Below are 27,685 nucleotides of genomic sequence, written 5' to 3'. Positions count from 1 at the left end.
AGCATATTCAACGGAGCGTTTGGGGAGCCCGAAGGTTTCTATATGCATGATATAACCTTTAGTATATATGCGTAATATGTAAACTATTTGGAATTTTAAAGAATTATAATCTTGCGGCATTAACGGCTGTTTTTTTAATAACAATACCGTACGATGAGTTGTTTTTGTCTGAATAATAGACGGGGCGGGGCAGTGGGTAAGGGATTAGGAGTTAAACAATGACCCCTGATCTCTCCCCAGGGCTATCTCTCTCACCCTGGAAAGCAGCGCAACAACAAACCCGACCGTTTCTAAAACTGACGGGTTAATTATGAAATTATGCCATCCACTTCAGCAGCAAAGCGCCCAGCCAGCCATTATAAAACGCTGAATACGATTTTACAAAACGGATTCTGCCCACCAAAAAAGAGAAAAGGCGATTTTACTGTCGACCAGGTTGTGACACTCCGTTGTTTGAAAGGGAGCTCGCGTACGCCTGTAGAGAAACTGGAAGGAATGGTAGTGTTACTGTTAACGGTGTTTTGGTGTCACAAATCATTTTACTCTGTCTTTGAGCCCTTGAATGGAGGAACACCGAAATGAGAACAGACACAGGTTAAAGACCCCCTACCGCTAATGCATAATCACGTGACTATGAAATGACCGCGCGTGAGGAGGGGGTGTATATATATTATGTGTGTATATATATATTATATAATATATATACTACAATAGTTTTCCGTAAATGGTGTTATTATCGACAATACGATATGGCTCTTTGGAATCCCGACTGAAAACCCCAGCTTTAGAGTATTAATTCCCATTGCCAGTTAAGCTTGCTCGAACAGAAATCTTATGTTGGAAAACAATCATATTACTTAGCTGAATTACACTATTATTTTAATGATCAATTTTATTTAGACGCGTAGCACGTTTCTGCACAGATGTCTCCCAAATATCGCTACGTTAAGGAAGTCATGGCAGGGCTGTGCATGCGAAGCCCATTTCCTAAGAAACAAATTGCGGCTGCGATAACTGCAGCCGATAACGCAACGCAACAGCTTCGCCCTGTACGCCGGTGAGGGCCACTAAGTCCAGCATGATATTAGGTATAACAGTGGAAAGCGGATTTGGGTGCATTTAACCTGGGACTAACCCTGACCGACATGCCTTTTAATTTACACCTTCCAGGGGATTGAAACCCAGTCATTTCTGAATGCTGCAAATTTGTCTTGCCCCCAAACCGAAAATGACAAAAACGGCGTTTGCAATCTTATAGATACGGATCCTCCTATCTATACTGAAAGTATGCCACCCGCAGCCACAGCTACTACTGCACAACACCAATGCCTCGGAGCATACCAACGCATTTAATACTAGCGGCTAGAAACCCCATTCCTTTAAGATGAAGCTTCTTGCTACCAATTGACCCAAGTTCAGCTAAAACGGATGGATATAGCTCGAGAACATTTACAAGGACGCGCTGCCCAGTTTATCCTAAGAAGCTGACTGCAGTCACCGCAGTAAATAAAGTTCTGAACTAATTTTTCAATCGAATTAAACGATTCTTTTGTTTAGTTTACAAACGAGATGTGTAAACCACACCATGCGGTTTAGGACTGGGATACACTTTCGCCACCCTCTGGTGTAGTAATGTACGAGTCACTGTCTAGTACAATGTAGTGAAGAGTATTGTATCATGAAATTAAAAATGCATATAAACTAACATATAACTATATAGGCTACGTGTATAATTAGGTATGTATTTAGTGTACAGGCCTATTATAAATTAAGTAACTTAAAACGAAGGAAATAACAGCATCATATCATATCATATCATTCCGGCTTAAGCAGCGAACGATGCAAAATAATTATTTTTTTATCTCGAGTAGTAAGATATGTCTGTCTTTTAACTTTTAGGGGAAGGGCCAGCTTTTCTCCCGTCTACAATGAGCCAGGTGGCCAGTTTCTGGCGTCAGTGACCCTGCAGGGGAGTCGAGCGAATTAACACACCAAATGACGCCAAATACAGCATCCGCTCATTACCACAGAACATGCCACCCTCCAGCAGGTGGCGCCCCCAGCTCGGCCTCCATCAGACTCCGAAACCTAAAGTGCAGTTGTGTGCACATCGACACCGCAGGACCGGCTCGGGTTGGGTGCTATTACATTTCTGCTCTCCCTAAGTGTCGGTTTACGTATAGTTACAAGATTACACTCGGTTAGTACACAGTTCATATCAATGAACACAATTGAGGTTACCGGTATTTGTATCTTTACTATTTAGACTATATAGGCATTATAGTCATTTGTCTTGATTTCCTTAGGTAAAATAATTAGAAAATTCATTTTTGTGTATATTCCTTTTCTATAGAATAGAATTTATTGATTTATTTCTGTGCTAAGACATAGGCATTGTAGTTCATTACATTCATATAGGATTGTAGTTTTCTACGAAAATAAAATCAGAGAATACGATTTGCATTCAAATAACTAAAATAAATTATTAACTACAAAAAAACTACCGTACTACACCGTACGGTAAACGAAAGCACAAAGAAAATTCGACGCTTTAATACTTTTATTTTTTGTGTAAAATACATATTATAAGAAAATGCAAATATAGGAAAGAGATGACGAGAACAGCGTATGATCCAAGTGAATATTTAAAAATAAAAATTGAACAAATTAAAACCACTTTCGCTGGCTAAACGATATTTCCGATATTGTAAAGATGGACATGGACATCATTCAAAACATTGAAGTGTGAACAACGCAAAATCTATTCAGCGGTAACGACGACATTAGTATTCGAAGCTGAGACGCTGGCACCGGGAGACATGTCGTTATATTCGTGGATTATCTTTAAATCTATTGAAATAGATCGCTTGGCTTTGGTTGGCCTCTTTCGTCAAGAGATTCATTTGGACAGGGTTCAGATATAATAGGTCAGGTTAACTAGTTGGTATATTTATGAATATATTAAAAGAGCCTGATGGGTGTGACTGACGTCACGGAAAAGATAACAGTTTGAGTAAGAGAGCCCTCTAGTGGTCATATGACATCCCGCGGAAGGTACATCTGCCTTCTCTCGTGCAAGGTAAACCTGCTGATATTTACATCAGCCATAACATTAAAGCCACCGACAGGTGAAATGAATGACATTGATTATCTCATTACAATGGCGCCTGTTATGCGTTCCACTGCATATTACCGCTTGCCGCATATGGGGGCTGCCTAGCCACAGACCAGTCAGGGTGCCCATGCTGACCCCTGGCCACCACCGAAAGCGCTTATGATGCGCACATGAGCAAAAGAACCGGACCATGGAGCAATGGAAGAAGTTAAGCCTGGTCTGATAAGTCAGGTTTTCTGTTACATCAAGTGCGTGTGCATCATTCGCCTGGGGAAGATATGGCACCAGGATCGGATGGATGGAATGCTGGCGGAGGCAGTGTGATGCTCTGAGCGATGTTCTGCTGGGAATCCTTGGGTCCTGGCACTCATGTGGATGTTACTTTAACACACCGGTCTCCAATACTGGTCCTGGACAGCTGCTATCCAGTAGGTTTTCTATCCTCTCTGGCTTCTTATGGTAAATATCAGGAACAGGTGTGGCTCATCAGAAGCCAGGTAGGATAGAAAACCTACTGGATACTAGCTCTCCAGGACTGGAGTTGGAGACCCCTGATTTAACACGTACTACCTAGCTGAACATTGTTGCAGACCAAGTACACCCCTTCACAGAAATGGTATTCCCCGATGACAGTGACCCCTTTCAGGGGATGATGCACCTCACCACAGTGCAAAAAATTGCTCAATATTGGTTTGAGGAACATGAAAAAGAGTTCAGGGGGTTGACTTGGTCCCCAGGTAATTCAGCTCAGCAATATATTATTTAAAAGGAACATAGCCAATTCAGTTTGCTCATTATTTTTTAATACAGTCCAGAAGTTGGTCTTTTCCAGTTTTTACAGCACTATGGGCAAATTCACCACTGCTTGCAAAGCTGTGTTATGGATTCAGTGAGCTTTCACTTATACAACAGGCATATCAATTAGAAACATTAGAGCAGACAGCTGTTAATCATTCCATAACTCCGCAGGAAGTTCTGGGGAAGGTTGTGATTGTAATCAATCATTCGGTCGCTCATCCAGTAACAAATGCTCTCTTTGCTGTGATTTGTTTTCCGTCCAGTTCACAACTCAGAGTGCATTACTTATTAACAATATATTTTTTTCCTGGAGTGACTTTGACAGTCCTAATGAAAAAGAACAGAAATCTCCTCGACAAGATGACATATTAAAAGCAGGGGAGGATATTTCCTTATGCGTAAAGGTGACTCTAAAATCTGCCTTCTCCCCACGTCTAAAGCCATCGATCAGTGCATACACTGAGCCGTTGACTACGGACGCTCAAACTGATTTGAGATCAGCTGCGAATACTCTGACAGATGAATGGACACCGTATTGTTCTACACAGAGTTACAGAGGTGAGACAGGAAACATCACAGCACAAAGGCGCCCATGCCGACAACTGCTGACGTGGATCAACTCCATGAGAGTTGATCCAGCAGAAAACCAGTCCGCTGGAAATAGGCTCGTTCGGTTCATACACATTTATATACATTTTCTACACTGACTCGCATATATTCTCATGTACCATCAATTCACATTGGAATTCTTTCTCATGGAAATGCTAGAGAAAAAGATTTTTTATTTTATTTTAGATTGGACAGGAATTCTGTTGCTCATACAGCTGTTTAGAGAAGCAATGGCCGCAGCTGTTTACCTGAGACGTTTTATTTACTGATTGAATCTTTTACTGCTATTTGGTAAATCAAGTGCTTACCTGTTAGTTAGCTATAGGGTGGACACTTAGCGTTAGCATCGCTGAGAGAATTACTGCATCTCAGAGTTAATAACAAACATCGTTTCATAGGGTTTAAGTAACCTACGTTCCACCAGTATTTACAATTAATTTATTTAGCAGATGCTTTTGTCAAAAGGGACATGTTTTGAGAAAGTAGGGTCAACCAGTCCCCTGAACAGGGGCTCGACTGTGAAACAACTGTGTCAACTCTGGGATTTGAACCAATGACCTTCAGTATCTCCCGTTAAACATTCAAAAACTTCTGGCATCCATGTTTGCTGGTATTTTTAGCTTGAGGAAAAGAAAAATGACAAGGAAAGAAACCTATTTTTTTTAAAGGTGCATGCTGGGAAATGGAGTTTCAAAACAAGTATTGCTATTGATGAGCCCCGAAGTAGAGGGGCTCTGGTCGGTGGCATCCCGGGCAACGAATCCGATAGACATATCGAGGAGGCATGGACAGCCTTGCTCGTACCATGGAAATGCAGGCGCTCTACAGTCTCCACTACCAACTTCCCCACCCCCCTCCATGTCTCCAAAAATACCCTCCTGCATGTAAATGAACTATTTACTTTACAAGTACACTCTGAACGGGATACCAGTTCTATACGACTAAAGCTAGTAAGCTATTAAATTTCCTGATTTAGTTGCTTAACTCCTTGTTATATATGTACGCCATCTATAGCTGACTGAATTTTTAACGTCTGTCAGCAGGATTCTCTATTTAATTTTCTCTATCTGTTATGAATAGATATAATTTTAATCAATTTCCAGGGCGTTGCTGCCTACCAATCGACACTGGAGCCACTGCATTGGACAATGGCCCGGGTGTCGAACCAATCGATCTTCAGTGTGGCTTTTGATACCCAGGCGTCAGTAGTGGCGGATGGGATTGAAGTTGGGCAGCTCGGGCTCTGGCTCCCATGACCGATTTCTGGATAAAGTAGGTCAGTATCAGTAAGTATCAGAATCTTTTATATTCGTCAAGTACAGAGAAGTACAATTTCTTTTTGTGCGCGGGGTATCATGACGTAAGCAAATCAAACATACAACTAAGCATCTAAAAGTAAAGATATAAGTACAGATAAGTAGAATAAGGCAAAAAAATTTAATCTTTTACATGAGATGTGCAACGATGAGGCGAGCATGCAGGCAAGCGTAGGCGGCGAAGACGTAACGAGTGCGAGAACACTGACGCCGCTTGATAAAAATAATATCACATCGTAAATACTTACAAACAGATATAAAATCAATTTCGATTGCCACACTTTCATCCCACTGCGTTGAAATTAGAAGTGAATGCAGGTAAACGTTCAGTCAACAAAATTCACCCGTAGAAAACAAAGAATTCACACTAAAATTAATAATGAGAAAAGGACTTAATAATCGGCCATTTGCTGATGTGCGATATTTTGTCTGGCCGTGGGTAGTTAGGGACGTCCCAAAAAAATTGTTAAAAAAATCAGTTTAGCGTGAACTTGACCTTTTTCCTTTTCCTGGAATAAACGTACTCATTGTACGCCGACTATATTGTTTATGGGGACAGAGCTCACTTTCATCTTCTGCATCTTGCAGATTTTCACCTAAGGGGACAAATCATGGTTTGCGTAGAATATATGTAATTTTGTTTTTCCGCTATTGTGGCGGTGTTTTTTTTTTTTTTGTTTTTTTTTCTTGTTTAATTTTTTTTTTAGCATGATGGATGAAACTGGCTGAAGCTTTTCCCAGGGCTGTAAGCATGCGACGGTGCTGACTTTTGGCTGAGTGGGCAGCCGCTGTAATAAAAGCTTACCGGCAGAATCACCACATGTGGGGAGAGGAGTTTTTTTTCTTCTTTTCTCTGTTTGCAGGAGATTCCAGGTAAGAACGCACAGAGACCCACACATACGTGAAGACAAGCTGCCTTCCAACTGTCGCCCATCTGCCTTCACACAGCTGGAGGGCTGAGAGATCTACAGTTTCCTTTGGGGTAATACAAATTTCACTATTCTGATTAAAACAATAAACAATGTTATGCAAGTTTTGTGTAGATATCAAGCTCCAGTCCCCCCACCCGACCCCGTCCACACCCTAAGCCCCCCACCCCCCCATTCTACACTTAGTAAAATTTTTCTATGTGTCACCACTGGTTAAGTTCCCCTGGAGCCCCCCCCCACGACTGATTCTACAAATATGAGTTGTGTTTCATACTCCCCAGAGAGAATCTTTGCGGCCCGTGCCAGTAAGAACCAGAGGAGCCCCGCCCAGGACGGGATGAGGGGGGGAGGGGGGAGGGGGGCGATTGTCGAGCAGAGACTCTACTTCCTGGATCGCGGCTTTATAGAACTCATAACCACTATGATTCACCAAAATCTTTATGCAAATTAATAACGTCAAGAGAGCATCAAATTAAGTCAGCTCTATAAAAACCACCGCTGCCGATGAGGTCATCAGAGGCTTTCCGGGTCAGACAACAGGCTGGGCTTGACCGTGCTGCCCTGACACACCACAGCACGTCACCATGCTGAAGAGGGAACTCTGGGAACTCCAGTGATGTGAGGATGTGTTCAAGTGAAAGGACTCGAAGATGCTGTCTTCTGCCAGAGTTAGTGCCAAAGCTATATGTTTCTCCAGGCACGCAGAAGCACAGACCCAAATTGATTGGAAGAACCTATTAATGAAATCACATGCACATTTATGGAGATACGTATATATACCTCCAGCATTAATTAGGTACGTATGGTAGCTCACACAAACAACCTGCCCTTCCACAAAAGCCAATCGTGGCTGCAACTGAATGTACACAAAATACAGATGGGGTAAAGAAGTTCAGTTCCCGGGTGGCTGAGCCTTAGAACAGCTCCTACCCAGTACTATCTGGGTGTCCCTAATAAATTGGGTCCTACCCGGTACTATCTTGGTGTCCCTAATAAAGTGGATCCTCCCTGGTACTATCTTGGTGTCCCTAATAAAGTGGGTCCTCCCTGGTACTATCTAGGTGTCCCTAATGAAGTGGGTCTTACCCGGTACTATCTGGGTGTCCCTAATAAAGTGGGTCCTCCCTGGTACTATCTTGGTGTCCCTAATAAAGTGGATCCTATGTGGTACTATCTGTGTGTCCCTAATAAAGTGGGTCCTACCTGGTACTATCTAGGTGTCCCTAATAAAGTGGATCCTATGTGGTACTATCTAGGTGTCCCTAATAAAGTGGATCCTATGTGGTACTATCTGTGTGTCCCTAATAAAGTGGATCCTATGTGGTACTATCTGTGTGTCCCTAATAAAGTGGGTCCTACCTGGGACTATCTGGGTGTCCCTAATAAAGTGGGTCCTACGTGGTACTATCTAGGTGTCCCTAATAAAGTGGATCCTATGTGGTACTATCTGTGTGTCCATAATAAAGTGGGTCCTACCTGGGACTATCTGGGTGTCCCTAATAAAGTGCGTCCTACGTGGTACTATCTTGGTGTCCCTAATAAAGTGGGTCCTACGTGGTACTATCTAGGTGTCCCTAATAAAGTGGATCCTATGTGATACTATCTGTGTGTCCATAATAAAGTGGGTCCTACCTGGGACTATCTGGGTGTCCCTAATAAAGTGCGTCCTACGTGGTACTATCTTGGTGTCCCTAATAAAGTGGGTCCTCCCTGGTACTATCTTGGTGTCCCTAATAAAGTGGGTCATACGTGGTACTATCTAGGTGTCCCTAATAAAGTGGGTCCTCCCTGGTACTATCTTGGTGTCCCTAATAAAGTGGGTCATACGTGGTACTATCTAGGTGTCCCTAATAAAGTGGGTCCTACGTGGTACTATCTTGGTGTCCCTAATAAAGTGGGTCCTACGCTGGGACGGATTACGGACCGGGCCAGCGGGGCCGCTGCCCAGGGGCCCTTGGGGTGCAGGGGGCCCGTGGGGCCCCTAGCCCAAAACAATTTGCAATGCTTATCAACAATGTATTTTCGTTTGTCTATTTTAGATGGCCTACATTCTTTGATCCTCTGCCTACAAGGGCCCCTGACCCTATAGGGAGGGTGTTTGGCTGCCAAGGGCCCTTGAATTGTAGTGGTTGTGATGGTGGTGGGGGTGGGGGGGCCCTCGCGAACGTTTTGCCCAGGGGCCCACACAACCCATAATCCGTCCCTGGTCCTACATGGTACTATCTGCGTGTCCCTAATAAAGTGGGTCCTACCTGGTACTAACTAATAAAGCAGCCATTAAGTGTAAATACTAATGATAAGTGGAAGTTAATGCCGTGTGCCTGAGTGTCCCAAAGCAAAGGTGATATGGAAAGTAAGTGAATTAAATATGATAACTGGCACAGCCATTTGAACAAACAGAAGAACAGAATTTGCAGAATGATGTGGGGGAGATGAGCTTGGTCTTCTGTGTAACTCTGCTCCCCTTTCTCCGTTTGTGTGGCAGACCTGTCCCCCTTCTTCATTACAAATAATAATATAATAATTCTGTAACAGCACCCGATACCAGTTACCCCTTGGCTCATGCCCTGTTCTTCCATAATAATAATAATAATAATAATAATAATAATAATAATAATAAGGAAGGTATGGCTGTATTGTCTGGAAAAAATGGAGCCTGAAATAACCCACCAATGAAAGGTTCTAGAATCCTCTACTAATGACATCAGAGAGTTTAATGTTCACCAGTGGATTTACAGTGTTTGTACATATTGCTTGTATATACAGCTTGTTATGTCTGAGGGACAGTCCCTGGAAGGTGAGTAACGTTCATAACTCCCGCCCAGGTGGAGGGAGAGGCCCAGGGGAAGTTTGGAGGGATGGTACAAAACGCGTGCCCAACTCCCTCGCTCTCAGAACCAGGCCGGAGGAAGGTCGTCGAGCGCTCCGCTGTGGATCCTCCGCATGCAGTGACACATGACACTAAGGAAGTTGTATCTACTGATTCTTAGAATTCTGGGCCGACCAAAAGCAGGAAGGATGTGGAACCAGTGTGGAGACAGGTAGTGTGGGGAGGTAGGTTTCCAACAGTTTTTAACAAGTCTTTAATTTACTTTAGTTTGTGTTTTACTCTGTAATACACTGATACACTGAATAAAGACAACATGTTACATAAACAATTTCCACAATCAATAAGCATCAGATTGAAGAATATACTGTAAAGAAAGTCTAAGAGTTTGCATCTTAAAGAAATCATGATGGTTTGTGGCAAATAACGTGTAAATTAAAATGCTTCTTTTAACTAAACTTTTATACTTTGCAATGTGTCATGGACAAAACTGGAAAACTTCAATATCAAGACTCAGGAAAAGCTGCATTTGTTTTAAAATAACCTCGCAAAGGTAGAGATGCTTAACGTAGAAAGCAAAATGTTTCAAACTAATTATAGATTATATCGGCTCTTAAATAATCACGCCGGGATTAACTGTGATGAATTTTGAAATTTATATGCGTATGTGTTGGAACAATTGAAAAAGTTAAGCAAGATGGTGGATTATCCATTAACGAAGGAAGTAGTCGTTCTACTGTTAACTGTCAAAGTAATTCACAGGAAATACATGTTCGGCGAAGTCTTAGATGCGACTTCTCTATTTTTAAACTGTAAGGCATGAGCCTCGACAACGCACCAGACTCCAGAAGGTGCGCTCAGCTTTGATCCATACCAAGTGCACGTCGTGCAGAGAGAAGTGTTTCAGCAGCATGGATGAGGATGAGAAAGAGGCATTCCGCTAAACACATGAACAGTTTCGGTTTTACCACAAAGGGTTGGATGTTAGGGCAGCAGCGCAGCGCATGAAACTACAGAGCAAGGATCATTTCCCCGACAAGCGCACGGTCAAAGCGGTACATGGAGCAAAGCAGGTTTCTATTACTGAAAATTGAATTTAAAATCTGACTTGAAGTTTTCGTTTCCAGGTAAATCCGGTTCTTGGAGTGTCCCAGATGTCTAGTGCTCACCCAGTACTCAGTGTATGATCTGTGTGATAAATACTATACAGCTACATCTGACTACTGGGTCAGTAACGACATTACTATCTGCACAAAGGGCTACGAAAATGAGACCCGGAGAGCAACGGCAAAGATGTCAAGTTCTTTTCAACAATAAAGTGACGAATGATAAAATAAACCGTAAATGTATACGTTTCTTTTATTCAGTGGAATATAAAGTGAAATTCTCTATGAAAGTAAATCTCAGCCCTACTAGCAGTCTATTTTGTAGCTTGAACTAGGTCTTATATATGATATACAACTGTTGTGTTGTTCAATTTAATGCATGTTGCACGATGAAACCTTATGAGAGCATCTAAAATAGCAAGAAACCCATTGTACTGTTCTATAAACAAATAAAGGGTGTTAAAAATTTATTTCAAATGAGATTTTCCCCTCATTTTTTCGACTGTGCAAGGCGTTTGAGTCATTCCATCGCCAAAAAAATCCAAAACGTCATGTCAAGATTATACACCTGCTCGCACATTCACAAAATGGTGATGTTCAATTTAGTTTCACATTAAAACTTTAACGGCAGAAGCATCTAATGGTGTTTGCCCCTTCTTTTGCTGTTCTGCTTAATATTTTAAATGTTTAACTTTCTGTGAAGTGTCCGCCCCATCGTCCATTTATAATGTTATTTCATTTAATGTAATGAACTAACCCTGTCAATGAAAAATCACATCAATTACTCAATATGAAACAGCTGGCAAATATGCTCAAGCATGATTCACATGTCAAAGCAACTAAATTAATGTATGGAACTATATTGCTATAACTATTTAACATGCCTTGATTGGCTTTCACTCAAAAAAATAATTATATATATATATTTATACACTGTATACACTGATTATTTCGTTTTACATCTACAATAACGATTGCCTTATGTTGTTGGGAATGATGTATCCAGTAACAGATCTAGTAAAACAGTGACTGATTTATCATTTCAGCGTAAACTCCGAATGAAGTTGTATCAAGGAGAGGGGAAATTTATAAAACTTTCTGGGATTTCCCATATGATTTCAAGAGAAATGTATTATTACTCCAGCACATTAGGGGGCAACATTCACTGAATTTAAGACTGTAAAAAAGCGAAGACCAAGATTTGACGGAAGTGAATGTGGGTTGCGGTGGGTTTATTTCCGGTTTGAGCTGATTAAAAATGGCCGAGAAAAAGAAAGGTGAGCAGTTTCACTTTTTAAAAAATATGTGTGTCTTTATGTAATTCTTATTATTAGTCAGTATTCAATCGGCGCAATTACTAATTCACATAGGGCTGCATGATTTGCATGCTATTTAATGCGAAACTTTTGGGTAATTTACCAGGAGATGGATAGTCGTCATTTAACGATCTAGCGATCCAGTCGCATTTGCGTTTTTCTGTCTAGGACCGTGTAAAAGTGCGTCATATGGTATAAAATACGCACAATTGGATGTGTTATTATCTGGATGAATTACCCATCTTCGTCTGGGCGGGTCAGATGTGGATAAATTACTCTGACTCAGTATATCGTCCTGGGATGAGGTGCTGGGTAGTTATGAGGCAGCTAGGACAACTGGGCGTCTGTTATACAGATTTAGGAGGGATCTAGGTAATCAGTATTGCCTATTGAAATTTACGATTTCATCTTTCTCAAAAAAAAGTTAATCAAATTATAGTCGTGCCGTATGCGTGCTAATTACTGTAAATATGTGATTAATTAAGCATATTTTGTTAGTTTTCTGGTGAGATCAAATATGCATAAAACATACACATAATTGCATTAAGATAACTTCTCAGTATTGAAAGTTATCATGGTTCCTGTCGACATTTAATTTTAAAATGTGTGAACCCTGTAATATAAATTGTTTGGTATGTAACCATGACGGTACGGAAAATGAGAAGTTCTTTCAAGAACCACAGTGCCTTTAAGTTAAAAATGAAGGGCATGGAAATGTGTGCGAATTGTGTGGAGAAGGTCACGGCATTTTGAGAGGGACCCGTTAGTTGCGTCTCACTTTTCAATATTCAGGTTGTGGTGTAATTGGAAGGTGCTCGATTCTTACTGGGTTTGGGTCACGGGCTGCTCATATCCGATCTCCTGACCAGGCCGCCGTTGAACGCCTCCTGCTGAAAACGATACCGGCGGCCATCTGTTCGCTGCCGTACGCTGGCTATTTTTGGGCCGTATATTTTGATGTCTGACAGGAGGGATGAAGTCAAGGTCAAATTGCCTTCAAAAAAGCAAGGCTGCCCACTCAACATTCATTCGGCTCCTGGGTTCTGCCAGGGCGTGGAATTATCCTACAGTCAGCTGACCTGTAGAGGCTCCATTTTTGACCCTGTTATCTCATTTGAAATGCTAATTCCTCGTCTCCTGACTGCAGTTCCTTTATATAACATGTACATTTATAAAGATTGTGGAAAATGTGTTTGTGACATTTTAAATATCAATTAACCCTGCAGTGGTGCCTGGCACCCCTTCAAACACTTAGGCTGGTAAAGGTTTATTTTGTATCACTCATAATATAAGAACACAAGTAACATTAGTATGATGAAGAACAACCTAACATGAACATAAGTTTCTTTTGAATTTTGATTGTGATGATGCCATGTAAATGTTCAGGATGAAAAAGATGTAAAAAGATGCATTTACATGAAGATGGGTGACTTGTTTTGGGGAAAATTCAGAGTAATGTGCTTGGTGTGCCTGTTTATCAGTGTTTATGTACAAATGATGAAATGATCCTTTATTTTCCATTTGCACAAGTACTTTGGAATGCTGCTGTTCACATATTCCATCTTGCTCTCCCTTGAGAGACACACACATGTAGAGCTGATGGTGAAGCTCGGGGTCTTTATCAGGCATCCCTGCAGCATTTAGGGGAGATAAAGGCTTTGCTCAAGAGCCCAACAGAACTGGCAACCTTTTGATCACAGGCAAACAGGGGCACACAGGCATAACCAGTCGAGCCACACCACTCCCTGCAAGCTTTATTATCTGTCCGGTTTTAAATTAGATTGAGTCGTCACCCCAGCGTTAAGCCTTAAACTTATGTTATCAAGGTAACTGGTTAAAAATGCTTACTTTTTAGGAAAGGATGAAGACACTTTTGATGTCATGGACCTGGCGGAGTACGCCAAGAAACAGAGGTGGTGGAACAGAGTTTTTGGCAACAACAACTCTGGGCCCATTGCAGAGAAATATTCTGTGGCCACACAACTCGCGATTGGTGGCGTGACCGGCTGGTAAGTCGTCCGGGATAAGGGGGCCTGGGCTAGTGCCGTCTTTCCATCTAGGCTGTTCTGCTGTGAGTTATCTAGTTTTGGAGATATCGACCGTAGAAATGCCGGGCTTTTCTCAAATATATTTTTACCGAACTTACCGGAGTGCTCGTGCTTGAATCTTCTGCGATTCGGTAGGAAAAAATAGTCCCTACATGAAACTGCTCGCTACAAAGTCTGTGGATTAAGAAACCGGGTCATGATTTCAGGTAAGAGACATTGCTGTTGAATTTTTCAGATGTGTTTTTAGGCACTTTCTTTTATATTTTATACATTTATACGTGTATTTCTGTTGAATGTTAATTCGTGTCATGGTACGACTGCTTCGAGAGGCTTTGCACACAAGCATTTCACTCGTGTATCATACCTGTGCACTGGTGATAAGTAACGTGACAGTAAAAGTGATTTGATTAGATTAAACACCACAGAAAGGATTCCACTGAAAGCCTTTCATCCCTATTACATTTTAGAGAATACTGACATTTCTACAGCCCAAAATCTCCAAAACTAGGCAGCTCACAGTTGAACAACCTTGATGGATAAATAGCACTAAACTCACTCAGTTTTGTGGTGAACTGCCCCTTTTAGGGCGTGCGTGAAATTAAGCACTTTGACAGTGATTATACGGTGAAACCATGTTTGACTGTGGTCTTTGCCCCCGACTGGTGTAGGTGTGCAGGGTATCTATTCCAGAGGGTTGGGAAGCTGGCAGCTTCTGCAGTGGGTGGTGGTTTTTTCCTGCTTCAGGTAAACGCACCGGTTAAAAGGTTGATGAATAATGTGAAGCTTTTATACCCAGTAATGCAGAGTGACTGATCTTCTCATTATCATAGAATCGTGGGAGTTTTACCTACACATTAAATGTTCTGAGAGCAGACTGAAAAATGATTGGTTAAGAAGATAACACATCCGATTCGTTGGTCTGACATCTGACCTAGGTCTGATTGGTTATCTCTCTGAACCTTTTTTTTTTATTTAAAAATCAGAATTTTTTTGTGCAAGTAAAACTGCCACGAGCCTATCATAGACTGCTGCTGTACTCCAAAGCACAGCTAGATGCCATAACCATTTTTTTTTGTCTTGCTTTAGATCGCCAATCACACAGGCTACATCAAGGTGGACTGGAAGAGAGTGGAGCGGGACGTGAACAAGGCTAAAAAGCAGCTAAAGCTGAACGCGGAAAGGCCTCCCCCCGAAGTGCGGACGAAAGTGGATGAGGTGAGCGGCGTGTGGCCGAACGAGGAACTGCAGCCACTTCGGGTGGCAGCATTAAGATGATGTCATTATGGTAGCAGATTCCTCATCATAATGCGCCTTGTATTGTGCTCAGAGCTGACAGGGTGTTCTCATTCTCAAACAGGTGCAGACATTTATCAAGAAGAACATCGTGCTCACTGGAGGCTTTGCCGGAGGGTTCCTCCTTGGACTCGCCTCTTAGAGTTTTTCCTCTTTTTTTTTTCAGTGTATGCATCATCTAAAGTTGGGTTTAGTGTTTTGGGTGTAAAAACCAGCATCGCTGTATCTTGTACCGAACTGTAATCCAGAAGCTTAAAGGATGACGAAGCCTTTTAAGATAGAAGTTCATAGGGTTGGTCTAAGGAAGCACTAGAACTGCTGTGATTGACAGGTCACTGAGGATCATATGTTGGAGCATATATTGATATTTTAATCATTGTGTGGTTGTGTTTCACCCTATGAAGGACCCTGTCCTGCTTTTTCAGGATGGTGCCGGGCCTGGCGTTGTAGTACAAAAGAATATCGAAAATATGCACTGAAAGAAAACAAATTAAAATACCAGTTTAGCTCTGCTTTTTTCCCCCACACATATTAGACACAACGGAACACTCTTATGTTCCCGAAATATTATTCAAAAATGGCTTCATGTGATGCTTAAAATCATAAGGATGTTGAGATCTAAATGGGCCCTGTGTTGTTTTGTCGTATGTGAAATGCAGAGGGCAGGAACTGTGTTTGATGGCACTAACCGCTGTGTCTTTCACCTCACCAGCAAAATGAATCTCGGCCAAACACTCCACTGTCTCTATGACTGTGGCCTGATTCTGATAGAACTCTATCTTAAAGTGGTTTATTTTTCAGAAATTGGAATGATTTTCCCATATCTGTTTAAAGCTGCAGTAATTCATTGATTCCTCACACTTTGCTACTTTAAAATATTCACTATATACCTTTTTTTCATTTGCTCACTCCCAAATTTCATCCTGATCCTGCTGTCAGTCCTCTAACCATCGTATGCCTGGCTCTTATCATATCAAATGTTGCCTTCATGAGACACGTTACAGCAGTGGCCTGTGTGTTTGGAAGTGATTCTCAGGATTGTGTTCTGGTTCAGTGTGGACTTAAGGGTGAAGGTGCCTCTGATCGGAGCATGTTGCAATTAGCAGTAGATTTTTGTTTTTTTAATTAACAGAAAATAGGCTCACGTTAAAGGACCCTCATTTCCCTCACTTTCAGTTTGAGTGTATACTGGTTTATTATAACCAAGTTTAAATGCCGACGGTAGAAAAGCTTGTACCGATGTTATTTGTTTAAAATATGTAAGGAAAAGTCGGGCAGAGTCATTCCCATTGTAGATTGTGCAGAATCTAAACTGAAATCTTTATTTCAATATGAGGTTGCTCCAGTGAAAAATAAAGTACACACATATTTATAAAACGGCGCCTTTCATTTATTTTCCTTAATATGTTTATTTTACGGTAGGCAAGACAAACTTTATAAACAGGCAGATGCTGGGTAGGAGGAGGAAAGGACCTCATTGTTTTCCGCGGTCTTGTACTCCTTCCGGAATCCCGAGCAGCAGACCGACTTCTCCGCAGCGTGTTGCCGGCAGCAGCGCCGCATCTCTCGGATCACTTCTTCGCAGCGGCTTTCCATGTATTTATTCTCTGGGTGCAAGTTGCCCACGAAAGACAGCTTAGAAACGCACGTAGCTAATATAAATATTCTGTTAAATAAGCAAGAAGTAAGCGCTCTTCCTTTAAACATATATTTTATTGGGGTTTTACGCTGGCACATTCATAGAGAATAATACGTATAAGAGTTAGATCTAATCCTTAATTACTAATCATGCCCAAATCTACTGAATAGCTCCAAATCCTTATTTTTGATCATCTGCCGCCCAGCACACTTCCTCCTTTTTTTAAAGAATGTTTGCGGTGATCTATGCCTAGCGGGATAATATTTGAAGTAAATTTCAAAACGGTCAAATAACCCGTTGTATCAAAAAAATACCAGAAATGGGTGTACTATACACAGTGGCGAAACGGCATTAACAAAGTAAATTAACTGCTGTAAGGTTATGGATGTCTGTAAAAGCTCAAGGATTAAGGCAGGTTTATGTCAGGTTTAAAAATCCAGTTTTACCTTTTAAGCATTTCTGAATTTCACAGGCTTGCTTCTGACATGGATCTTTTTTTCGAGACATATTCTGCACCTGGTGAAAGTGACAAACGACTCAGTAGTCATGCATCACGAGTGTGATTAATACTATTTCCACCTCCTTTAAAGACCTTCTACATGCTATCCGAGTGAGCAAAACAACGCCACATATAAACTATCAGCGATTGGCATGCATTCACTTACTGCATCACAACATGTACCACCTTATTTACTGTCATTGAAAAGACTTATGACGAGGTGTCCTCTTTAAAGAGGTCCGACCGGGAAACATTCCCGGCAATGTAATTAAAGCTGTCAGTGAAAAACTGCACTCCTTTGTAGCTTTATTCTATCAAATAGCTCTTAGATGTAAATAATTAATTAAATATCACAAAGTCACTAAATACACATTATACTGGTGTTATATGAAGTTTTGCTATTCATTATTTATATGTTGTTTCCCAACGGAATTATATCCATGAAACCACGGAAGCCGAGCTAGACAGGGAAGTGTCAAACAGCCAAAACAGCTAGTTGCGGTGTGGGCTGGTTAAGTGTATTAAAAACATAGACGTACAGTGGTGAGGCGATCTCTTTTGGTGATTGATATTATTCAGGTTTATAGGCTCAGGTTACCATGGCAGTTAGTGCCGTTCACCTGGAGTCGGACGCCTTTTTGGTGTGCATGAATCACGCGCTAAGCACCGAAAAGGAAGAAGTGATGGGACTTTGCATTGGAGAGGTGCGGTGTTTGTTATTGTAACTGACGACGAATATACCTGTCAGGATTACATGCCTGATTCTGTGTGCCGTGCTTGCATATCTTTTACGATGTTTGTGGGCAGCAGATTAGCTGCATCCCGTGTGTTTCCCGCCGAGGTAAATCCCCCTTCCTCCGGTCATGGCTCTGTGGGAATATTTGTGTAACGCTGCCGGATTAGATGCTTTAAATTATATTGTAACATGTGCAGTATATTTAAATGACCAGTTTCCTCTGCATACGGTTAAATCTCACATTTAAATTGTGTAAATCTGTGGGAACATTCACCGTACGATCCTGTTATTTTATCCGTTGTCCTACATATCTTGGAAATCTCAACAAATTTTGCAAGGTAAACAGATTATCCCCCCCCCCCCCCCATCGTTTCTAGTAAAGAAATTCGAGTTGATTTGTGCTACCTTTTCTAAGAAAACCTTTAAGAACAAACGGGGAATGTAGTTTTACCGAACTGTGAGGTAGGGGGTTTTGAACAAATTAATATTTACGTTGTCGGGTTGTTCCCTTTCATCATGATGACTAGTTAAGGGGATCTACTGGTGAATAGTATAGGTCACACGTCAACTATAACTGGTTCAACAGGAATGTCAACAGGAAATTTTCATTTGAATAAATTATTGCATGTGAGGTCCTTACACTAATGTAACCATTTTGGCAGGTGGACACAAATCGTATCGTCCACATTCACTCGGTGATTATATTACGCCGCTCGGACAAGAGGAAGGATCGTGTGGAAATCTCACCGGAGCAACTGTCCGCAGCCTCCACTGAAGCAGAGATATCCTTAAACGGACTGGATTTGTGATATTTACATTCTTAGTGACTATCCCCTCTGTGAGTCACAGTGTAGTGCAGTGTTTCCCAACCTGGTCCTCAGGCACCAACATTCAGTCCACGTTTTTGCTCCCTCCCAGCTCCCAGTTGGGAGCAAAAACGTGGACTATCTGGCAGGGAGCTGGGAGGGAGCAAAAATGCAGACTGAATGTGGGTCCCTGAGGATCGGATTGGGAATCCCTGGTGTAGTATATTTGCGGACACTTGCGTCGACAGTGTGGCATGTTTCTATGTTCATCTGCAAATCTCAGTCATTCTCATCCCTAGCTAGAGCAATTCCATGTTTTCCGTCCGTAGCCATCCACCACTCCTTGATGGAATGTGAGAATCGCTCGCCAGAGTGGCTGTCGAATCTCCTTAATTAGAAGCACAGGTTGGCTGAGATGACGGGACGTCCCATGAGGGTCGTGGGGTGGTACCACTCGCACCCCCACATCACTGTGTGGCCGTCACATGTTGGTACGTTCCAAGCTTGACCTTAGGTGCCCGTGTCTTTGCCTGCTGTGATTAAGCACGTCTTTACGTACTGGGCCAAGCTGACAGGTTCACAAAAACATATTATTTGGATCAATGGAGTTGGTTACTCTTTGAGTTGTTTGCAAGATGCCTTCAGCACTTAATTACCATCAAAGCTGAAAATCTTAAGAGTCTGGATGCAAGAAGAGTTTATCGGGAACTTGGCGTCTACAGATTTTCTGTAGATTAATTCATAGGACGTCAATATGACAAACTATTTAATAACACAATAGGGCGGAGAATTTGTGTCCTTGTGTCGTCATGTGGTATGACTGTCTCCCACAGATGTGAGGACTCAGGCGATGTACCAAATGATGGATCAAGGTTTTGTAGGTCTGATTTTCTCTTGCTTCATAGAGGATAAAAACACAAAGGTCAGTACCACAGACCCCAAATAACACATTTCTTCTAGACCCAACTGTTTCACTTATTAGCGCATTGAAAACCTTAGACAGTAGCGTAACAGTGTAAGTCAGTGGTTCTCAACCCCATTGGCTCCAGGACCCGTATTTAATCCTTGGTCATTAAGTTATGACTCAATTTTTGAAAATTTCACACCAAATTTATATAGCAAAAACAATGCGGTAATAGTAAACAGAACGTACTGCAGTTACAGTAGCTTAGAAAAGTTAAAAGAATTCCACGGCCCTTTGAAAACCCTTTGATCACTTTTGGATCACTATCCACCTGTTGAGGATCAGTGGTTTAGACCATGCAGTCAGCTAACCAGGCACTGATGATGTGTACAAATGCATTTAGAAGCATGTCTCAGTATGAGAAGATTGATTAAGATGGTCTTTTGCAGACGGGCAGAGTCCTTTACACCTGCTTCCAGTCTGTACAAGCACAGAAAGGTTCAGAGTAAGTTTGGTGTGACGTTGCATTTTGTTGCATTGAACTGTCAGTGTAACTGACGTGTGTGAATTAAACCCGCTGGAATATGGATGAATGGTGTTCAGGATGTGAGACTGCAGAACGGCAGTGCCAAGTGCTTGTATTCTGCACCCGAGGTATGAGAGAATTGAGATTCCAATCCACGTGGTCCCACATGAAGCCATAGGAAAAGTGTGCCTGGAATCTGCGGTGGAACTACCCAGAATCCTCTGCCAGGAGGAACAGGACACCTACCGACGTATTCACAGGTGCCGTTTTCGTGTTAAGCTCCTCCCCGCTCTCATTTGCTAATCGAAGCTGGTCCCTTGGTTTATTTTAAAATATAGGTTCAGAATTGTTTTCAGCTCTCGGTAAACATCCTTCCTGCCTGTTATTTACACTTTCTGAAAGCTCGGGTGTTGGTGACACAGTAAAAGGATCGGAGAATGGATTGGTATAGAGAGAAGAACGGAGGATTTGTCCTGTAACTCCTGTTGTGCCAATTTTGCCCTGGGACCCGGCGAGCTGAATGGTTTTACCGAAAGCGTCCTGCTTGGGCCTGTCACGGGAACTGGACCGAGACGTACTCAGTCACCACGTCGCCGTGGGACTAGGGCCCTCGGGAAATCAGGACTTAATCAGCCGCTTGTTCCTCTTTCAGCCTCACTCACCTGGATCCGATTACGAAGATTCACAACGGCTCAGGTACCCTTGCAGTTTAATTTCGAAACATGACATGATATCGTCTGCACACGGCGCAGTTTATATTATTTGATATTCGGCATGTTAATCTGGATTTCAGTGCATCCTTAAGTATTTGGTCAGGCTGTAGAAGATTTAGCTACATTATACGGACAAAGATATTGGGACACCTGGCCGTTACACCTACAGGAACGTTTATGACGTCCCGTTCTAAATCCATCGGCATCGATATCGAGTTGGTGCCCCCTTTGGAGCTGTAACAGCTGCCGCTCTTCTGGGAAGCCTTTCCGCAAGATTTAGGAGTGTGTCTGTGGGAATATTTTTCCAGAGAAGCATTTGTGAAGTCAGGCACTGACGTTAGATATGAAGGCCTCGCTCGCAATCTTCCTTCTAGTTCATCCCAAAGGTATTTGATGGGGTTGAGGTCAGGGTTCTGTGCCGGCCAGTCAAGTTCCTCCACACCAAACTCACCCAACCATGCCTTTATGGACCTGGCTTTGTGCACTGGGGCACAGTCATGCTGCGGGCCTTCCTTCCCCAAACGGTCCCCACAAAGTAAGCATAGAGTCTCATGCTGAAGCAGTAAGAGTTTCCCTTCACTGGAACTAAGTGGCCCAACCCCTGAAAAACAGCCCCATACCATTATCCCTCCTCCACCAAACTTTACAGTCGGCATAATGCAGTCAGGCAGGTAACGTTGTTAGGAAAGCATCTATGACAGAGAAGCGTTATTCGTCACTCCATAGGATGGAAGCCCATTCCATGAAGTGCGTAGTTTTCGTGCTGGGGTTAATGCCAGAGGAAGTTTGGAGCTCTGCGGTTACTGAGTCAACAGAGCGTTGGCCACTATTACGCACTGTGCACCTCAGCACTCGGTGACCCCACTCTGTTACTTTCCGTGGTCTGCAGCTTCACAGAGTTTCTGTCGTTCCTAAACGCTTCCACTTTGCAATAATACCACTTTCAGTCGATCGTGAAATATCTACCAGAGAAGAAATTTCACACACTGACAAGGTGACATCCTATGACAGTACCACTCCTGAACACCTGTGGCAGTGGGTCTGAATGTCACACCTGAATGCAGTGATTAAGAGGTCTGTCCCAATACTTCTGTCCATATAGTGTAGAATAAAGGACGGTATCCAGGCGGAGATTCTACGAGCGGATGACCTGAGCTGAGAGGTGGCCGTTGTCTCATCGCCCTGATCCTGATCTCCTCCCTAATTCCAGTCTTCACCAAGAACCTGTGCAGCCAGATGTCAGCTGTCAGTGGCCCCCTGCTCCAGTGGCTGGAGGACCGTCTGGAGCAGAACAAGCAGAGCATCAGTGAGCTGCAGAGCCAGAAAGAGCGCTTAATGCAGGAACTGGCCACCATGTGAGGGGTGGGTCCTCAGACCCCCCCCCCTCTCCACCATCTCAGGGCTCTGTGACTGGGCCAGACTTCTCCATGCCGCGCCTTTGTCCCAATAAGGCATTATGGCTCCACCCCCTTAGAAATGTTCTTCTAATTCCCCTTCTTTCCCCACTGGCTCCACCCCCACCATCCATTACGTTGTTCCACAGGCTCCTCCCACAAGGCACCCCTGTTACTCCAGCCAAGACAGCCGGCTGATAATCTGAAAGAGCGGGGAGATGTAGCAATATGAGGTGCTTTCATGTCTGGAAAGGGTCTAGTGGCTTCTCATAGATGATGTGATTTTGAGGTTTATGGTTGCCTCCTCAGATATGCTGTTTGTGTTCCTCAGCCTGTGCAGATAAGAAAAAACTGTGGAAATTTCTTCTGGAACAAGCGCAGTATTTTGACACTGGGTGACGTGTGATATAAGTCACTGAATGTATTTATATTATTTACATAGCGATCTGTAATATCTCGGTTGTTACTTAAACTGTTTCTTGCCAAAATGTGATTACAGTGCTTTGAATTTCAGTTTCTTTGTTGAAAAATCAATTTTCGTTTGCAGCGTAAGTGCTACTGAGCTGTTTGTCAGGATCTAGGGTAGACTGGATGTAGCTTGGGGGAATCTGAACATCTGTTCAGCCAGCATGCAGCACCTCCGTAGCTGGGGGTTAATGGGAGCCTCAGTTAGTCAGCTGGCCCTGGGATTCAAACTGGTGACCTTCCGATCATAGCAGCTTAACCGCAAATGATTCGGCTCAAGAGCTGTGTGGTAATTAGCACACGGAGTTGCAAGGAGGTAAATCAGGTGTGTTAAATGAGGGAAATCCCGAAAATGTGCAGGGCTCCGGCCCCCCAGGATTGGAGTTTGACACCCTTGCCCTAATAGAATAAACTCTTGTCATCCAAACGTACAATGGTGGTTTGATTAATTTGAGGCGTGACCTACATAGGGGTGCCGTGCTGTCAGGCATAGCAAAATAACCTCAAATCAATATCACGATTACTTGAACATTTTATCTTGATTACAATCGATGAACGATTATTTTGTTTTTGTTTTGTTCATTTGTTTGCCCTCATATTTCATTGACAAGGTTTATTCTGTAAATATGCTCAACTATTGAAGCTGGGATATTTTTTCTAATGAAAGCCCGTGTATCTTTGATTTAAAATATTTGAAGGAAACATGGATGAACCATTTATGATTTTTTGTTGAATATTTGTTCGAACAACTGAAATCAAAAGCACAAATCGCTTGAAATGAAAACGTCTAATGAAAAAGGTCACATAATAGTTTTAATGTAAAAGGCAAGTTCTCAAAAGAAGTAGGAAACATAGTTTGCATATCTTGCAAACAAAATAAACCGTTTATAGCGATAACGTCTGTCTGCGTGAAATTGTTCACTATAAGCGGATGATCATTATAACGGATTTTTCGTCTCAGGCAAATTACCATCTAATTGACATTTGTGTATTTATTAGATGAATATAAGGTAATTAAATGTGCAGCGTTGCTGTTTGCTGAATTTTATTGACTTGCAAAATACAAAACAGCTGTTTCAAACGCTTTTCAAATTACAGTACTGTACAAATTACGTTACTGAACTGTGCATAATTCGAATACGCTATAATACAGTATAGTACTGTACATAAAATATAGCTTATCATAGATTTGCTACTGCATGTCGTTGGCGCGGTTTAGGCAGTTTATCATAAGCTTTGATGAGTATATTTATTGACGGAAAATGACTTTTTTTTCGTAATGTTTTTTTGTACATGCAGCGTGCGACTACGTGATTACTATAAGCAAATTATTTAAGCAATATTTGTGCAGGAATTATTCTATCCCAAGCTTTTTGGTCTACATGAGCAGCTGACCATTATAACTGTGATCACTATAAGCAGGTTCCACCGTATCTTAAATATTGCTAGTGTTGAACCCGATTGGCGTTATTACTTTTGGTAGCCGAAACTGTCTTTCTGCAGTGTTTGCATTTGACCTGTTTTTGTTCGGTGTCGTCTTCCTTAAAGCCAGGTTGTGTCCAAATGATGGACATGGCATTTTTCTTCGGTGTCGAGACAAGATGACAAGATGCGACTCCCCAGAGTCATTCTGCCAATAAAAAGAAAGTAAATAGTATCAGATGAGCAGATAATCAACCCCCCTTTCTTTGGTTGTGGTGGGAAGTAAGGGGCTTTCAGTGTTGAATGTTTTTTTGACCTTTGACCTTGCTGTAGTGCTAAACCAAACACACACTCTGTCATCAGCCGTGGGGCTGAAAAGGAAGGGAATATCCCCCGTAAATAATTTTTAAAAATCTATGGAAACTTTTGGGAGTGTGTCAAGATTGGGAATTTTCAGTTACAAAATGTTTTTAAAAGACTCAACGATGAGGCAGTGTGACAAGCAGATTGCAGAGAAGCACTCAATCTCCCTTTCGGGTGGAATTTCCTGCGTTAAAATGCACACGTATGCAGGAAGTGAAGAAGCAGAGAGCAAAAACTGGTAATGAGGAGAAAGAAGATCCACTGGAGCCTATATGCTTCTGCTGGATTAATGAAATGTCAGTTTTTGTCAGATCTCAGGGCCATGATATTGAATCATTTTGGTCTTGCTTTTCTGAATAGTTGCCATGGCTGCCATGCTAATGAAACGGCTAATAAAAGAACACAGTCATCCAGGAAAGACCCGGTCGGAATAAGTGACGGACAATGAGAGCAGCCAATGAGGAATCACGGCCTGACGCCTGCAAGGCCTGGTCAAGGCAGGACGTGCTCTGAAATAATTGAGCTCCGACTGCCTGCCTGGCGGTTTCCATGGGAACAGTGCTGCCCCGCATCCCGTCCTTCCGTTGCACAAACGCGCGAGTCACCGGACGCCTTTCGTCGCCGGGGTTTGAGCGCAATTTCCTGAGAGAGGAAGATCTTCATTACAGCGTTGTTGAGTAATGCATTGCCGTGCAGGAAAGGAGGTCATGTGAAAAAGGAGGTTTTTTTTTTGGTGGGCAGGGGAGGGGGTGGAGCTTGAGGCCACTGTCTGTCATTCGGCAGACAGACGCCTCGGACTAGACCCTGGGGATGCACAATAAGGGAGACCAGAGCCTGTTAATTTGTGCACTTCCGTTTAGTGGGAGCATTAAGGATAAAGGGTCAGCCATTTGCTCATCACCAACACAATGGATGGTCCAGCCGGGGTGTGTACTGGGGTGGGCTGACAGGGGCATGGTGACTGCTGATTGGCTCCCAGAATGCCACCTCGCCTATCAGGTGTTTCAGCCAAACCATGTTTTCCTGTCCTAACTCAAGTACTTCTCAGAAGTAAAAAGTACTACTCAAAAGTAAGAGATCCCCATATATCGTATCTTAATTTACCGAATGTCAAACTCCGCAGTGTTTAAACGCTGAAGGCTCTTTCGACTGCAAAAAATCTTCCGTAACAAATTAGTTTAGTCTGCGCCGAAATGATTGTACGTTTAGTTCTCCAGCTGAATGGATAACAATTTTATTACTGGTTTGGGGACAGTTAATTTGCTAAGGAAAATTACAACGTGAACCAATTTCGGTCAGCACATACGCGCAGGTTCTTGCAGTCATCTGACACAGAGACGAAGACAAATTATGTATCGCCTGATGTGTTTCCTCTCATTTTTAATAAACTGACAAAATGATTAATCAAATCTATCCCTACCTAATAGTTTTAATAAAACTTCAAATATAAAATTCTTGGAAATGATTTAACATATAGGTATTGGGCTAAACGCAAAATACCAGCCAAATAGCGCCCTCTTCTGGAGTCATGCTAAATCATTTCAAATGTATTTTTCTATTTCTGGGGCAGATGTAAGGGCAGGCACGCTGGTAATACAGTAAAATCTGACAACTTGTGTCGCTGTCTGGTCACTTCCAAATTATATATTATGAAAGCATCTGTAAAATGTATGTCTTTTTAGATGCATGAAAACACGCATTCACCAAAAAAAGGGACAAAACAAGCATGACACGTTTTGATTACTCGTATCTAGTATGACTTATAGCCGTTTTAAAAGATACGCATATATACGTGGTGTGGAATCCAAGCGGCCGTGTATAAATTCTCGTAGCGTTTGGCATCGGTGTCATTTCAGACCGTTTCAAAGTCTCCCAACATATAAAGTGGGTGCAAGTCCAGTATAGCAAGCCAAACTGTCTTTTAATATAAAGTAATATAACTGAATTCTTACTAGTAAAAAAGCAGTTTTTACCAGTAAGAATATGACTTCAATATATCTAGAATGCAATTCTTACTGGTAATTAAGTATGATCATTTTTACTAGCAAGAATTGTTGTGATGAGTACGCGTTATACTAATAAAAGACAACTTTCTATGTGAAAGAAAGCACCGCCACACAGCTCAGCTGTGTAATAGTCTGGAAAAACGTCTGGATCACACGAAACAATAAAAGGTTTTTGTTTTTAAGACAAAGGGAAGTTTAGCTTCTCAGTGAGAAGCTAAACTTCCCTTTTTATTAAAGAGAAAACTCTCAAAAGCGAAAACAGGTCCTATCAGTATCATCCTACTCATTAACTAATGCTGATTACGGTGCTGTCGGGAGCTAGAACTCTGCTTCGCTTCAGTGGTTTAAAACATGGGGGGGCATTTGTCCAACCACTAGAGGGCAGTGACACCTCAGTTTCGTGAACTCGCAACCGTTCATGCAACGTTCACCTACCCTGCGTGTCAAGTTTATTTACGCTATTAACGACTTAAGTTCAAATGCAAAAAGCAAATGTTCTCTTTTTTATTACAAGGTGTGCAGAGGACGCGCTATTCATTTGGAATGTAGTCTGAAAAGAGTTCATTTAAAACTCATTGAGCTTATTTAAACCGTCTAAATGAGGAGTGGCGATTTAAAACCCGGTTAAACCCAGACCCATTTTAGCGTGGAGCTAACGGGTTATAAATACACTGAATGACATGGAAAACAAAAGTGTTTAGAAAAGATAAAGGAATCATATATTTAGAAAACTGGATGTTTTTTTTTGCTGCAGGAGTCCCCTGACATTTACAATAATGAGATTTACAGCTTAAAACGGTTTAATAAAAATAAATACAGAAACGTTCTACAAAGCTGTGTTTTCCAGTGCCTGTT

General features: G+C 42.1%; 3 protein-coding genes across 4 annotated transcripts; 2 read left to right on the top strand and 1 right to left on the bottom strand.

Moving 5' to 3' along the window:
* Nucleotides 1–11,902: 11,902 nt before the first annotated feature.
* Nucleotides 11,903–16,734, top strand: fundc2 (fun14 domain containing 2). Its single transcript, XM_048997832.1, has 5 exons — nucleotides 11,903–11,977; nucleotides 13,872–14,025; nucleotides 14,733–14,808; nucleotides 15,151–15,279; nucleotides 15,422–16,734. Exons 1-5 carry the CDS (start codon nucleotides 11,959–11,961, stop codon nucleotides 15,497–15,499), a joined length of 456 nt encoding a protein of 151 aa, XP_048853789.1. The 5' UTR covers nucleotides 11,903–11,958; the 3' UTR covers nucleotides 15,500–16,734.
* On the bottom strand, nucleotides 16,726–18,369 carry cmc4 (C-x(9)-C motif containing 4 homolog (S. cerevisiae)). Of its 2 annotated transcripts, none has more exons than XM_048997834.1 (3): nucleotides 18,237–18,369; nucleotides 17,443–17,512; nucleotides 16,726–16,964 (listed from the first exon to the last, which is right to left on the bottom strand). In XM_048997834.1, exons 2-3 carry the CDS (start codon nucleotides 17,501–17,503, stop codon nucleotides 16,792–16,794), a joined length of 234 nt encoding a protein of 77 aa, XP_048853791.1. In that variant the 5' UTR covers nucleotides 17,504–17,512; nucleotides 18,237–18,369; the 3' UTR covers nucleotides 16,726–16,791. The 2 variants fall into 2 exon arrangements, with proteins under 2 accessions (XP_048853791.1, XP_048853790.1); XM_048997833.1 differs by lacking the exon at nucleotides 18,237–18,369 and adding an exon at nucleotides 17,662–17,749.
* Nucleotides 17,948–23,466, top strand: brcc3 (BRCA1/BRCA2-containing complex, subunit 3). The gene is made up of 8 exons (XM_048997831.1): nucleotides 17,948–18,199; nucleotides 18,894–19,014; nucleotides 19,442–19,528; nucleotides 19,871–19,959; nucleotides 20,391–20,446; nucleotides 20,596–20,727; nucleotides 21,120–21,163; nucleotides 22,391–23,466. The coding sequence occupies exons 1-8, from the start codon at nucleotides 18,095–18,097 to the stop codon at nucleotides 22,537–22,539; spliced, it is 783 nt and encodes a 260-aa protein (XP_048853788.1). The 5' UTR covers nucleotides 17,948–18,094; the 3' UTR covers nucleotides 22,540–23,466.
* Nucleotides 23,467–27,685: the final 4,219 nt, after the last annotated feature.

The sequence above is a fragment of the Brienomyrus brachyistius genome, unplaced genomic scaffold (assembly GCF_023856365.1).
Source record: "Brienomyrus brachyistius isolate T26 unplaced genomic scaffold, BBRACH_0.4 scaffold35, whole genome shotgun sequence".
Lineage (NCBI taxonomy): Eukaryota > Metazoa > Chordata > Actinopteri > Osteoglossiformes > Mormyridae > Brienomyrus > Brienomyrus brachyistius.
Note: the sequence above shows the minus strand (reverse complement) of the source record. Positions and strands in the feature narration are given on the sequence as shown.